We start from the raw sequence: 14,731 nt of genomic DNA, 5'->3' as shown, positions 1-14,731 counted from the left end.
GAGGTAAAGAGAAGTCCTCCTAAATTCCTAGACTGTTCTGTCCACTCTTACCTAAGTCCACCTTTCCTTTCAAGTGTAAACTGATACCCTCAGAGGAAACTAATCTCCCTTCCTGCTCCTTCTCTGATCTCAGTCTTCCTTTGTTCTTCTTGCCAGCATGGCTCCCTGAGGAGGAGCACAGATGCAGCAGACATCCCTTCTGCAGCTTCGCCTATCTAGTTAGTCAGATGCAGGTTTTTCTATGTAAATGTAGTTCCTACAATAAACTTAGTTTATTATTTTCTTATACCAGACTCTCAATGCAATTTCTACCAAGCTGAAGTGTAGCTACTGCTTAGTGTTTACTGCACACGCTTAATTCCACAAAATACTATTATAATCCATAGATCCTAACATCTGTCTGGCTCTCAGGACCTTCTCCTGTCCACATCCCTTCCTGAGCCACAACGCTTCTCTCCAGGGCACACCCCTCGCCTCATCTGCTTTCCATCGGCCTTGAATGTTTTTGCTTGGCTGGAATGTGTCCTTGAAGTCTGATAATGCCTTTTCCTTGCTTGGATGGATGGTCAGAGAGGGGTGAGAGTGTGTGTAGAAACTGGCCAATTGGACAAAGGTGACATTTACATTCATCTCTCTGCCCACTTTTGCCTGTGGCCCTGCCCACCACTGGTGTGTAAACCTTGGAAGCTTGCCTAGATGAGAAGGGACTGTGGCCCTCAAGCTGAAAAAGATTCCTCACCCCTGCTGTAGCACTCTCCCTGGACTTCTCATAGCTCAGGAGAGTGGGGAGTCCTTACCACTACCAAGAGGGTTTGCTGTCTAGGGCACGACCAGTACATTTTCTGGTACTGGAGTCCTTTTGCAGGTGAGCTATGCTAATTCAGTGTACCTGATAATGGAACTGGCAATTCTAGTCATCAGCTGTGCCACCAGTACCCCTGATGATCGATAGTTCAAATGTGCCAGCAGTGTTGAATAAAGGGGCACGGCAACAGCCACTCAAAACCAAGACAGCATGAGCCTCTTTTTTTAGAGTTCTTTCCTAATGTTGCTTTCAAGTTTGATGCCACCATTTCTAGAGAAGCTGAAGACTGAAAGCATCCTCATATAATATACTAAAAGCCACTAGGCACATTACATTTTTTTAGATGTACCCTTGCAAAGGTAAAAGTGTGGATGTGGCTGAGGTATGCATAACTCACTGGGAAGCTCTGGTTTTCTGTAGCTCCCTGTCAAGTGTGCATTCTTTAGCAAAGCTTCTTAATGCACTATGTGTGCGTTGGCCCTAAAGTAGGCTAAATAAGCTGTGAATTAGACTTGATAGAAGCCCAGTCTTTTCACTGCCTATTTGCAAATACTGAACACTTGTAAACATAAATATTATGGCTAAGCTTAAAGGAGGGATGGATGGATGGATGGATGGATGGATGGATGGATGGATGGATGGATGGATGGATGGATGGATGGATGGATGGATGGATGGATGGATGAGAAGTAAGGAAATAGCTTTGTTCAAAAACTCAAATACAGCCCTGATCAGGTCTGTTTTACCAAGTGTGAACTCTACACAAACACAGTCAAATGTCACCAGGTTTGGATTGTGCTGTCAATGAACTTGCATTATTTCACTCTTTTCTTTTTAAAAGCATGCCCTAGAGAGTTCCTTTGTTCTGTGAATGGGCTGTGTGTGCCAGCTTGTGACGGGATCAAAGATTGCCCCAATGGATTAGATGAGAGAAACTGTGGTGAGTGGCTATTCATTATTCCCATCTCTTCCCTTCCCACTGTGGCTGCCCTTCATTGCCAAATAACCCTTCAGCCCTTCCTTGGCCAGAGGTATTGGTCTGTTTAATTCAGGAGGGGATACTGAAGGAGAAAGACAGATTTCTAAGGCAAATTTCCCCAACCTAGTACCCTCCAGATCCTTTGGACTACAACTCCCATCTGCCCCAGCCAGCGCTGCTAGGCATCAGGATGGGGGTGTTTATTCTAAGTAGTTAATCTGCTCCATTCAGGAAGAAGTATTTGCTATTTATTCTCACCCATGGGTTCAGTCAGGTTCTCCCTCAAACCACATGTTTATTCTGAGACAGGATATTTGTTGGGAAAAATATTTATTTATTGTTAAAGTATTGATACCCGAATTTGCAGCTTCTCCATGGTGCCCCCAAGGTAAATAACATCAGTGCAAAGCAATTTCAAACACTGTTCATAAAAACACAAGGCAAAGCCGTGAGCAGCATCAGGAACATAGTTAAAAACAGCAAGCAGCCAGACTGGGGTGTTTTGCAGGTGTTTTCTGCATTGGGATGGCTGAGAAATTTGATTCAGTTCACATTTCCAGCCAAATCTATCCAATTTGCAAACAATATGAGAACCAAAACACAGACAATCCTTCAAAATTTGCACTTATTTGAATTTTGTGATGCAGTTCGCCAACCAAACAATGTTTACAAAAATGCATGTTAGGGGAAAGTGTGCATAAAAATGAATATATCAGTGAAAATAACATACAAAAATGCATCATATAACAAGAAATTGCTTGCAGAAATGTGTATATTGGCCAAAACTGCCTACAAATCCATGTTTATTGGGAGAAATTTGCACAAAAATGCTGGAGAATTTTCATGAGGATTTTTTTTTACAAAAATTGCAAATTTCTGCAGAAAAGTGGAGAACTGAATTTAAGATTGGAAAAATGAAAAACAGAGAGAACTGAAATGGACAGATCATTCTATTCCTAATTCTTTAACACACCCTATTGCCATCTGAAAAGGCATTCTTTCACTATAGCACAACAAAAGCAGGAGCAAATATAAACTGGAACATTTGTGGTATAAAAAGTTATGGAATTTCTGTTGGCTTGTGTGCGTTGTTGTGTGAAACAGCATACATTACGTTGGAGTTAAGTTGAGCAAGAAACTTCTTCAGAGCATGTTAAGAGTCTTTATTAAGACATTAAGGCCAGAGGCTTAAGAGTAAATACATGTAGAGATTCTTCAGTCACCCCCCTTCTGGTACATCTCTCTCCATAGATCAACACAAAAGACAGCCTCTCAGCTCAGAGGCATAATTCAGAAGAACAACAACTCACATAGACTCTGTTACAACTTTCCCAGCTGTTATCAGATGGCTACCATAGCAACAGCCCTGGCCGTCCGTTCCCAGACAGGACATAGACATAACTCCCCCTTAACCACAGTTACGTCTTCACACTTGCAGGCTTCATGGAAAACTACTAGAGACAGTAATGCCTACTGGTCACCAGCCCAACAATTTCAGCAGGCCTGATTGGAAATGAAGCCATAACAACCTGAAACTTTTGTAGGCACAAACAGTATTGATCACATATATCACGATACTGTCATGAGCCCAAATCGCCATGAATACACAATAAAAAGGACAGCTGTAGGGGCCCAAAATCAAATAATTGTCCACTGCCCACCCTCATCCTTCTTCAGCTTGAGCACTTCTTTGTCGTATCTCAGTCCCTCTTATTTTCTTGTGCTTCAAAATTTGCCAGTATGCCCTGCAAAGTTCCAGTGCCAGGAAGACACCACATGCATTGAGTTCTCCAAGGTCTGTGATGAACATCTGGACTGTATCAATGGGAGCGATGAGGAACGGTGCAATGAAGGTAGGGGGGCAGGTACTATACTAGAGTACTATACAAGAACGTTGGCATCAATACTAGGATGTCAATAAAGTGTTTCACCAGAATGTACTGCCTTTACTATGTACTAATGTACTATCAGTTAACACAGGATATGGATATATTCTACAGAAGATGTCAGATGTCACTGTACTGTTAGTAGTGCTCTTTCTGCAGCAAATAGCCCCTTCAGGGGCAAATAGGATCGACCCCAGTATTTTCACCACACATCATTTTGCTTTTTTTGTCTTTTACCTATAGTTAGTCATTCTGGGCAGGGATTTCTTGATTGGGGGTGGGGAGGAGTCAGGCATGTCGATTTTCCACCTGCTCCTGAAGTCAAGGAGGGCTGTACTGCATTATTATTCTGAAAGTATGGACCACTCCTTAATGTAAGATTGTAGGACCATTGACCATGGAATTTTTACAGTCTGTACAGTACCTATTACACTGTCGGTACTATGTGTTTTCTAGTTGTAACTGTAGTAGAGAAAATAGTAATAGTAGTTGTAACAGTATAAATAACACTTCCCATTCCTTTTCATCTCCCCAAATATGCCTTTCCAGGAATTCCCTGTGGACTTTTCACTTACCAGTGTGCTGATGGGACCTGTGTGAAAAAACCCAACCCTCAGTGTGACTCAACCCCTGATTGCAAGGATCACTCTGATGAGATGCACTGTGGTGAGATATTAATAGAAGAATATCTATCTTAGAAAAGTGTGGGCAACAAATTCAGAGGAGACCTTCTACTTATAGTGGTATTGGCAGAAAAGCTGTGAAGAACATCATTCTTTTGTAAGCTGACTCTACTGGGCTGCAATCCCATACACACTAGCCTCTAAATAAGTCCCACTGAACTTAATAGGACAGGGATGAGGAATCTGTGACCCTCCAGGTGCTGTTCAACTACAACTGCCATTCCTGATCACAGGCCATGCTGTTGTCCAGCAACATCTGGAGGGCACCAGGCTCCCCATCCCTGTAATAGGACTTACTTCTGAATAGATATGCTTGAGGATTGTGCTCTTAAAACAGCGATGCAGAACCCGTGGTCCTCCAGATGTTGCTGGACTACAACTCGCATCAGCCCCAATCAGTGGCTATGCTGACTGGGGCTGATGGAAGTTGACATCCAACAATATCTGGAGGGCCACATCCCTGTTAGAATCACAGATGATATTAATGATATATTGATAATATTGCTGTTAGGGTAGTCTGTAAGAGATGTGGCAGATGCACTACAGTTCAATGCCCAGCTTGGAGGTGATCCAAAACGCATGATTCACATTATGCTGAAGAACTGTCCTATGTTTATGAGACACAAATACTGTTGATGCAGAAAACCAAGGCAAAATGTTTTTTGGGTCTTCTGAGAGGATGATTTACAGGAGGCACAAACAATATAAAAAGAAGGGATGGTTCAACATGGAGAGCTTTAGTCCTAGACTTTAAGTTGGTGTATTTGGAGTGGAGGGTGGGGTCAACATTGTCAGAAGAACAGCAATATTCTTCATACATATTTATTTTCAGTGAAACACTGCAAATTCAAAGTTTTCTTTGCTGCTGAAACGTGTGAAATAATACTAATATATACTGCAGTGGAGAGTTCCACTTTTCACCTTTTCAGACTGGAGCTGATTGCAATTGTAGAAAAGCTCATCTTAAGGCAGAGATGGGGAAACTGGTACCCACCACATGTTGTTGCGCCATCAGCCCCAGCCAGAATGGCCAATGGTCAAAAATGATGGGAGTTGTAGTCCAACAGCGACTGGAGGGCCACTGTTTCCTCATCACTGATTTAAGAGAACACTGGATGGTAGAAGATAATGGTACACACTGTCACCTTGCTTATTGTGGCTGGTTTTTGTTTTGTTTTTTAAACTGCAAACAGCACCTTCAGGGGTAAATAGCAGCTAAGCAGATATTTTCAGTGAGAAAATGGGTGGCCCACAATCTGGATTGAGAGTATGTTCCAGATTGGGGCTTTGCCAGATGTTTTTGTTTTCTCTTCAGAATAAAGGTGGCCACTTAAAGCAAGCTCTTAAAAAGCAAGTTTAGGATTAGTTTGGTCTACATTGTCATAGAGTTTGCTTTGTCCCAATAAGAAATAAGGGGGAACTGTTGTTCCAAGAGTAACCGATGCCCAACCTTTGTGCCTTTCCATAGTTTTTTACAATGTTGAGCTTATTGGTTAGCATTGCACACTGAACTCCCTTTATCCACTTCTCCTTGGAAGGGCGCTTGTTTTGTTTCCAGTGTTTTGCAATGAAAATGTGAGCCATAGCTAAAGAACCCCTGATCAACTTCCAATTGTATTTCATAACTGCATTTTAAAGGCATCCTTACAGGCATGTTTTATTTATTTAAGCTTTATCCTGCCCTTCTTTTAAGGCAGGGATGAAGATCCTGTGGCCTTCCAGATGTTGTTGGATTCCAGCTCCCATCAGCCCCAGCCAGTATGGCCAACTTCTGATGGGCTACAGGTTCCCCCATCCCTGCTCTAAAGAGTTCAGGATGGTGGTGTACATAATTCTTTCTCCACCCCACCCTTTTATCCTCACAACAATCCTGTGAGATAGGTTAGGTTGAGAGATTGGCTCAAGTGATCATCATGGCTGAGTGGAGATTTAAACCTAGATTCATGGGCATCCATAGGAATTTTTCTAGGAGGATTTTTTTTGGGGGGGGTAAAACACTGAAAGGAGGAGCAGTCTAATTTCTCACAAAAATGAGTGTAGTGTCTGTACATTTTGTCTCATAGGTTCTACAAATGTTAGAAACTTACTCTTATTTTTTTAAAAAATGAAAGCTGGGAATAGGTGGATGCATGTTTTCTCTCATGCTTCTCTGATATCCACTGCACCACTCTAAATCTTTCAGTCAGTGCCACAAGGGCAAGGTGAAGTCCTGCTGTTTGGAATTGGTTGGCAATTGGCTGCCCCAGATTTGCTACCTGAGACATGGCCTTCAGCACTCCTTATGACTGAGCCAGCTTTTGTCATAATTAATTGTATATAGCCACAACGCAACTAGTGCTGTGCTGAAAATGTCTTCCACATTTTCTTTCTACCATTCTCCATCAATTAATGAGAATAGAAATGACATTTGAAAATGATCAAGGGGGGGGGAAACAGCGAAACTCTTATGAGTGGGGCGCAAGATTTTTTGTCACACTTACCTTATTTCTGATGTGGCTGAGAAGTGTCCATGAGTGTCCTTTATTTCACTCTACAAATCATCTCACCATCGGTCTGCACTTTGCAGTCTCCCAGGTGCCCTCACTTCTATTAAACCCCAGGGGAAGACATCATGAGGTAACTCCTCCCACAGGGCTTCTTCATATTGGGGAGTGCAGGCAGCTGGGGAGACTGCAGAGTGCTTGAGAAATGTTTAATGGAAAGAAAAACACATGTGAACCTTGGCCATGCAGCAATGAGGTAAGCTCACACTTCGTACCCCAGAAATTCTAAGTGCCCTAAGAATGTGGCAGGAAAATGGAAGCTTCTTTTGCAAGGTGAGGAAAACTTTTGAGAAATTGGAGGTTTCAACACAGCATTAAAAGGAACCAGACTTCTCCATAGCCATGCCCTTGTATATTTTAAGAGCTGCTTTTTTATATATATAGGGCTCAAGGAACAGACATTAAGCAGGAAAGTCAATAAAACCAACAAAGGAAAAAGGAAAGTTCAGGCCATTGTTTTTCTCCTATATGCCTTCCTTTCTATCCCCTGGTGATTATTTCTCTTTCCTCAGACTGTGGATTGCAACCTGCAGTGAACCGAATAGTAGGTGGTGCCCATTCTATGGAAGGGGAGTGGCCATGGCAAGCAAGTCTGCAGGTTCGGGGTCACCATCTTTGTGGCGGAACACTGATTGCAGATCGCTGGGTTATCACCGCTGCCCACTGCTTCCTGGATGACAGGTAAATGGGGATGATGAGAAAGGGGAGTTGATGGAACCATTACAAATGAGACTCTTTAAGCAGTTTGCTGACCAACACTTGGAGAAGACTTCTTTTTCAACATGATGATGCCTGGGTCCATATTACTAAATTATTGTGGGCTTCCTTTTATTATTATTATTATTATTATTATTATTATTGTTATTATTATTATTATTATTAATTAATTAATTAATTAATTAATTAATTAATCAAACTTCTATCCCACCCTTGCTCCCAGAAGGAGCCCAGAGTGGCAAACAAAGGACAAAACATCTCAAAAACAATTTAAAACATTTTAAAAATAAAACATCTAAAAAAACCTTTAAAAACATCTTAAACGGCAATTCCAACACAGAGGCAGACTGGGATAAGGTCTCTACCTAAACGGCTTGTTAAAAGAGGAAGGTCTTCAGTAGGCACCAAAAACATAACAGAGATGGTGCCTGTCTAATATTTAAGAGGAGCGAATTCCAAAGGATAGGTGCCATAACAAAAAAGGTCTGCTTCCAATGTTTTGTGGAACAGACCTCCTGATAAGAAGGCCCTCGCCTGCAGAATGCAGTGATTGACTGGGTATATAAGAGGTAAGATGGTCTTTCAGATATATGACTCCAAAGTCCCCCCAGGGTGGCTCACTTAGCTAAGAATGCAAGAGGAGAATTCTCCCAATAAGGAATGTTATAATTACAGTACTCTGCAGATAGGGGCATGCCCTTAACATAAAATGGAGGGGGCCATAGCTTGGTGGCTGGGTGCATGCGTTGTGTGCAAAGGGTCTCAGGTTCAACCCGTAGCATCTCCAGGTTAAAGGATCTGGTAGTTAAGTAATGGGGAAGATCTCTATCCAAGAGCCTGAAGAGCCCTTGCTAGATTTGGTGGACAAATGGTTTAACCTGGTGTAACTTCCTAAACCCAGTCCCCGAGTGATCTTTTGGGAGCCTGAGAAAGGGAGTGGCATACACATAAGATCTTTCTTAAACCCATCCCTAAACTTTTGCCATGCAGACAGGCTTCCCCCACTGTCTGGACTGTCTACCTTGGGAAGCACCTTCTGAACGTCAGCAATCCCAATGAAGTCTCCTTCAAGGTGAGTCGTATCCTGCAGCACCCCTACTATGAAGAGGATAGCCATGACTACGATGTGGCCCTGCTGCAGCTTGATCATCCAGTCATCTATTCCGCTTTCATCCAACCCATATGTCTGCCTGACAGCTCCCACCTCTTTGAGCCAGGCCTTCTGTGCTGGATCACTGGCTGGGGTGCTGCTAAGGAAGGAGGTAATTTACAATATATATCTTATCCTTTAAAAAAAAAATACCCTTTTTGAGGCTTTTAAAAAAAAGAACCTCACTGATGTTGTGCAATTAGCAGCAAACTTGTGAGAATGCAGTATCCTGAACTTTCCTGTATGTATAATGCTTGGGTACACTAGATTGCCTGTCCAGTCAAAAAATTATTCAGCATCATAGGATATGATAACAAGCCGAAACAGATTGTCCAACTTGCTTTGCGGTAAGATTCTCTCAAGCTCCCCCTAGTGAATCTTTGCATGAAATCATGCAAAAGGACAAGTGTCTTGATGGCACTTTAAAATATAAAGCTTGGTGGTAAGCTTATAATCCAAAGAAATTGCTTCAGAGTTGAATAGGGAAATGTGGGGAGGTTCTCACTGCTCTATGGGAAAACCCTTTAATTGTATGGGGAAGGATCTAAGGCTTGAAACCTCCAAAGCCAGAATGCTTTGCAAATAGCACATAATCTCAAAAGCAGAACCTTTTCATTTGTGAATCCAAAGTGAGTATAGAATTGCAGCCTTAAACTTTTTTTAAAAAATTAGATGCAGATCAAGGATGAGGAACCTGTGTCCCTCCAGATGTTGCTGGACTACAGTTCCATTCATCCCTGCTTCCGGCAATGTTGGCTGAGGCTGATGGAGGTTGGAGTCCAGCAGCATCTGCAGGGACACTGGTTCCCCCATCCCTAACACAGATATTCAAACCTGAAATATACTAAAGTGTTTTTATTTTAATCTTCAAAAACCACTTTAGCATATTTCGGATTAGAACATCTGCATCAAAGTAAAAACAAATCAAAACACAATCACCACTTTGGAAGTCAAAGTTAACACTTCCAAAGTTAATACTGCATCCCACTCCTAATAACATTTTTCCCACACTGATTAGGAAATGGATGGCTTTACCTCCCTCTATAGCAGGGATGGGGAGCCTTTGGCCCTCCAGATATTGTTGGACTGCAACTCCCAGCCCCATGGTCAAGGGTGGTGGGAGTTCGAGCACTACAACATCTGAAGGGCATCAGTCACATATATGCAGTGGAACAGAACTTGAAAGCAGGCCTGGGAAATCTGATGCCCTTCAGAAGTTGTAGCGCTCTCCCACCACCCTTGACCATTGGCCATGCTGACTGGGCCTAGGGATGGGCAAATCTTGCCTTTTTTTTTTATTACTCTGTTTCTCATTTTTCCAGTCAAGTTCGGTTCTCATCTCCACATCAGCTTGTGATTTTTTTTAAAGTTCTCATGAAATTTCTCAGGCCTGCTTTAACGTTCTGTTCCACTGCATATATGTGGCTGAGGCAGGGAATAGTGTTCCTTAGAACCAAGACCTATGTGATCAGATTGACCAGACGTTGAATTAAGGCTGAAGCACCTTGCACAGCTCCTTGAAAGTTTGGACTAAAACTCAAGAGTGGATTCCACTGCCCCACTGATATGGAGCCACCAGCCATCGCTGGAGCTCAGAATTCCCATTGTTCTTTGAGCGAAGCAAGGAGGTCACAGGGAATTGATTCTGCCTAAGCCCCACTGAATGGGTGGGGATTGTGAATGTGGGATGAAGGTGTGTGCTGTGGGGGATTTCACATGAAAGGGATAGGAAGATTTCTTTTGTCTTAACCTTGTACCCCACCCCCAGGTCCCACCAGTAAGATCTTGCAAATGGTGCGTATACCACTGGTGCAGCAGGCCATGTGCAATGAAGCCTATCACTACCAGGTCACATCCAGAATGCTCTGCGCTGGCTACCATGATGGAAAGAAGGACTCTTGCCAGGTAATCATGTACACCACTTTCCACCATACAGAAAAGTCTTTTCAGTTCCTGTTCAACCCACTTATTTGCATGCAACTCATTGCACAATGCAAGTTGCAAAGCATATGCCTTCCATCTGCCTCCTCTTCTTCCACTTTTCTTTTTACCTGACAGATATTGTCCTTCCTTTTTTTCCCAGGGTGACTCTGGAGGACCTCTTGCCTGTCAGGAGCCCAGTGGCAGGTGGTTCCTAGCTGGCCTAGTGAGCTGGGGCATGGGATGTGCACGGCCCAATTACTACGGGGTCTACACCAGGATCACCAGTGTGATGGAATGGATGAAGCAAACAATGAGGAGCTGAGCAATGCCCAACCCATTTTCCCCTGTGAGGCAGCATGGCCTGGGTGGAGGAGCCACCTTCAGACCTCACCTGTTCTTTCCAGTGTCCTAAATTGTAGGGACCTCCCACATCTGCTCAAGTCCGACTCAATATTCAAATCAAGGATATAATAATGGTGAATAGCAGAAAGGGTCTTTGAGAACCGTAAGTGAAGGTGAGACTGATATGAAATCTAAAATGTGGGATCTCCCTGGCTATGAGGAACTGAGTGTTATACTTCCTTGACATTTGGTCAGTGCTTCTCAAGGTAGTGTCTGCAGTGGGTTTGCTTTCTAAAATAACCAAACATGGAACATGAAAAATCTAAAGACAAGAATAGGGAACCTGTGGCTCTCCAGATGTTGCTGGACATCAACTTCCATCATTCCTATTGGTTGCCCATGCTGGCTGGGAGCTGGAGCCCAACAATATCGGGAGGGCCACACCGGTTCCCCACCCATCTTAAGAGCTTGAATTACCCCAGACATTGAAGGTGGGGGTAGCAACTGGAAGCCCTTCTAGCTAGAACTGAACTGAAATTTCCCAGAAAGCATTTCTCTGAGAAATGAGAAAATGTCTGAGATTTTTCTTTTCTTTTTTCTCAACCCACTGGGAGAAAAAGGCCACTCTGCAGAATTGTGTGTGTGTGTGTGGTGGCTGCCATTTTACTCCCACAATGCCTCAAAATGATGCTAGATCCAGGGCATTGTGGGGATGCAAAATGGTGGCCAGGCTCAACACAGTTGCTGCTGCTGTCCTTCCATCAGCATCATGACAAAACAAATCACCTTGAGACAAAAGAGAGCAGCTATGCTACTGCCACTGCTAATGGGGAACTCCACACCTGAAAGACCTTTTGAGAAAATTTCTCCTCTTGCTGGAGAAATTTTGTGAAATGATCCCCCAATTTCTTTGCCTACAAATAGGGTGAATTTTGAAAGGCTATGTGCACACATCTGTACATCTAGCCATCTTCAAAGAAATTATTTTTTAGCAAATGAAAATGCCAAGTCAGAATTACCAGGCACATTGGAAAGGACCATGAGTAGATGCTGTTTGTTAAGAGGCATGAACTTCATGAGAATTGTGTTACTCATGCATTATTCCCAATAATGAACTATATGGGGAGGGGTGCCCTATGTCATGGAATTGCCCACTGTCCAGAGGACAAACCCAGATGGCTCCCATCTGGAAAGGAATCCCACAATAGTCCTGCTTCTGCTCTGGATTTCACTGGGTTTCAGGCTTGAACATCCATCCAGGAGCAGGCCGTCCACTGCAATTCTTCTCCCAGGTACATGACTAGCCAACTGCCAGGGATGATGGCTCTTCTTTGATGAGATCTCCCTGATAACTTTGCCTCCTATCAAGAAAGGTGGATGATGGAGACTTTTGCTTTAGAAAGACACTGTCACCTCTACTAAAAATTCAGCTTGCCTAATTATTTTGTAGTAGAAAGTGACTTTTCACTACATCCTGTCATGGAGATTTCTCTACCTGTATGAGAAACCTGAATTCACTCCAAACATTTGGTTTATAATGTCCACCCTTCCTGCCCAGGACAAGTATTGTTGCATACCATACTACTGATACCATCACCCTACTTGCATTGCTTTGTACAAGAAACATGCCATTCATTTGTGGTAACAGTCGGCCTTGTCAATCTCACTTCTTTGTTCTTTCACTGATAAAAATCGGCTATATGTATGAGTAATAACTTGGTCCTATGCATATTTGAAATAAATCTGTGTGTCAAATGGTGCTTACTTTCAGGTTATAAACAGGACTGCAGCCTGATTGGCTGTTTGAAAATGAGGCAAAGATATGCATCTGATTCACTTGTACTCGGATTGGTACAAACATTAGGAGAAAAACCTAGCTTTTTCCCCAGAGAAAGTTCGCACTTACGCTACAATTTTTATCTGTGTCAGATGTGTTTAACTTGCATGAATTCCAAACTCTGATATCTGAGTAATGTCATCTATGAATGAGGCAAGGGTTCTGTAACAGAACAACCTCAATGAACACACGCATACACACTGTAATTTGCAGGGCTTTTTGCAGAAACTGACAATGAAACTCATCTGAAACTAGTCTAGAATGTAACACTGAAGAGTTTTTAGCTATCAAGGACAACCAACCTGAGAGGCTGCTGTCAATCCTACTGCTAGCAAGAGGAGGTTAAACAAAGTTAAAATGATTTCTCAGTGAGAACTACAGCACAGGACAGCCTTCTCCTTAGCATCCCAACAACATAGAATTTGGTCCAAGAAATAGGTCCAACATATGCTCAATTGCCAACCAGCTACATTTCAAGTATTAAATTTGGTCAAAGTGTGGTGGACTAGCATGTAATGCATGTTGGATCTGCTCACAAGACTATCACTGTGTGGACCTCCGCTCAGAGGGGGCTACAAAAACAAAAAAATCTATCAGTGTGGTGACAAGAGGAGATGGTAGAAACACACTGACACACTGCTGAAGAATATGTGGCCCTCTAGATGTTGCTGGACTCCCAACTCCCACCATCCCTAATGAGAGATGTAAAACTTCTGGAAATTTTGAAGACTTGGGGGAGGCAGAAATTTTGGGAAAAACAAATATATGCAATACTAAACTTCTTATCAAACGTAAACTTATTTTAGTGCATTAACATAAATTATATTATTTATAACTTAAAACATAAAATTGTACCATATTTATGAAATTTAAAACTATAAATACCATAGTTTTGTACAAAAAAAAATTGTGAATATAGCCAATGATAGTCCGCTTCTTTCTGTGGGTCTTGGTTCAATCTCAGTTCTCGTCCAAACTTGCAGATTTTTCCTCCAAGGCTTTGGCACCCACAACCGGGTCTTTTGCAGTTTCTGCCCCACCTCCCTTGACTTTTTTATCCTCCAGCAAGGCAACAACTTCCTTCTTTCCAGGTCTGTAGCAAGATTATTATTATTATTATCATCATCCCACCCTTCCTCCCAGTACGTCCCAGGGAAGCAAACAAAAGCACTAAAAACACTCTAAAACATCATAAAAACAAACTTTAAAACATATTAAAACAAAACACTGTTTTGTTTTGAATGGTACGACAATGGAACCAATTACCTAGGGAGGCAGTGGGCTCTCCAACACTGGAGGCATTCAAGAGGCAGCTGGACAGCCACCTGTCGGATATACTTTAAGTTGGATTCCTGCATTGAACAGGGGGGTTGGACTCAATGGCCTTATAGACCCCTTCCAATTCTATGAAACATCCTTTAAAAACATCTTTTAAAAAAAAAGATAGCACAGTCATTTGAGGACAGGGGTGGCAAGGTTAACCAGGATGGAGGGGCCAGGAGAAAACAGCAGCAGAAGAAAGATACTTGCTTCTTGTATCTCCAGACAAGACCAAGGGTCACCAGAAGAAGGCAAGCAGCAATTCACAAGCAATGAAGACACTGTATGCTCCTCTCATGAAGATGGCAGCACCCTCTAGGTCAGGGATGAGCAAACTTGTGCCCTCCAGATGCTGTTGGAGTGTTAACTCCTGTTATCCCTGACTGTTGGCAATGCTGGCTAGGGCCAAACACCACCTGAAGGGATATAAGTTTCACATCCCTGCCTTAAAATAATTACTACCAGTCAAAGAAAGTTAAGTCCCAAGTTTCCTAACCAAAGTCTTATGGTTGAAGAAAGACTTTGGCTCTTGAGCCAGATAAAACG

At 42.6% G+C, this 14,731-nt stretch overlaps 1 protein-coding gene across 4 annotated transcripts in view; it reads left to right on the top strand.

The window, feature by feature from the left end:
- The window catches only part of TMPRSS6 (transmembrane serine protease 6), a 44,765-nt gene extending 31,982 nt beyond the window's left edge, over positions 1-12,783 (top strand). For all 4 annotated transcript variants that reach the window (XM_061639044.1, XM_061639045.1, XM_061639043.1 and 1 more), the window contains 7 exons: positions 1,647-1,745; positions 3,524-3,637; positions 4,220-4,336; positions 7,409-7,577; positions 8,604-8,875; positions 10,532-10,668; positions 10,847-12,783. In XM_061639044.1, coding sequence (XP_061495028.1) covers positions 1,647-1,745; positions 3,524-3,637; positions 4,220-4,336; positions 7,409-7,577; positions 8,604-8,875; positions 10,532-10,668; positions 10,847-11,008 — 1,070 coding nt within the window. In that variant the 3' untranslated portion in view covers positions 11,009-12,783. The remainder of the gene's footprint in view (positions 1-1,646; positions 1,746-3,523; positions 3,638-4,219; positions 4,337-7,408; positions 7,578-8,603; positions 8,876-10,531; positions 10,669-10,846) is intronic.
- The last annotated feature ends 1,948 nt before the right edge of the window (positions 12,784-14,731 follow it).

This window comes from Rhineura floridana, chromosome 8, assembly GCF_030035675.1.
Source record: "Rhineura floridana isolate rRhiFlo1 chromosome 8, rRhiFlo1.hap2, whole genome shotgun sequence".
In the NCBI taxonomy this organism is placed as follows: domain Eukaryota; kingdom Metazoa; phylum Chordata; class Lepidosauria; order Squamata; family Rhineuridae; genus Rhineura; species Rhineura floridana.
This window is presented reverse-complemented; position numbering and strand designations above follow the sequence as displayed.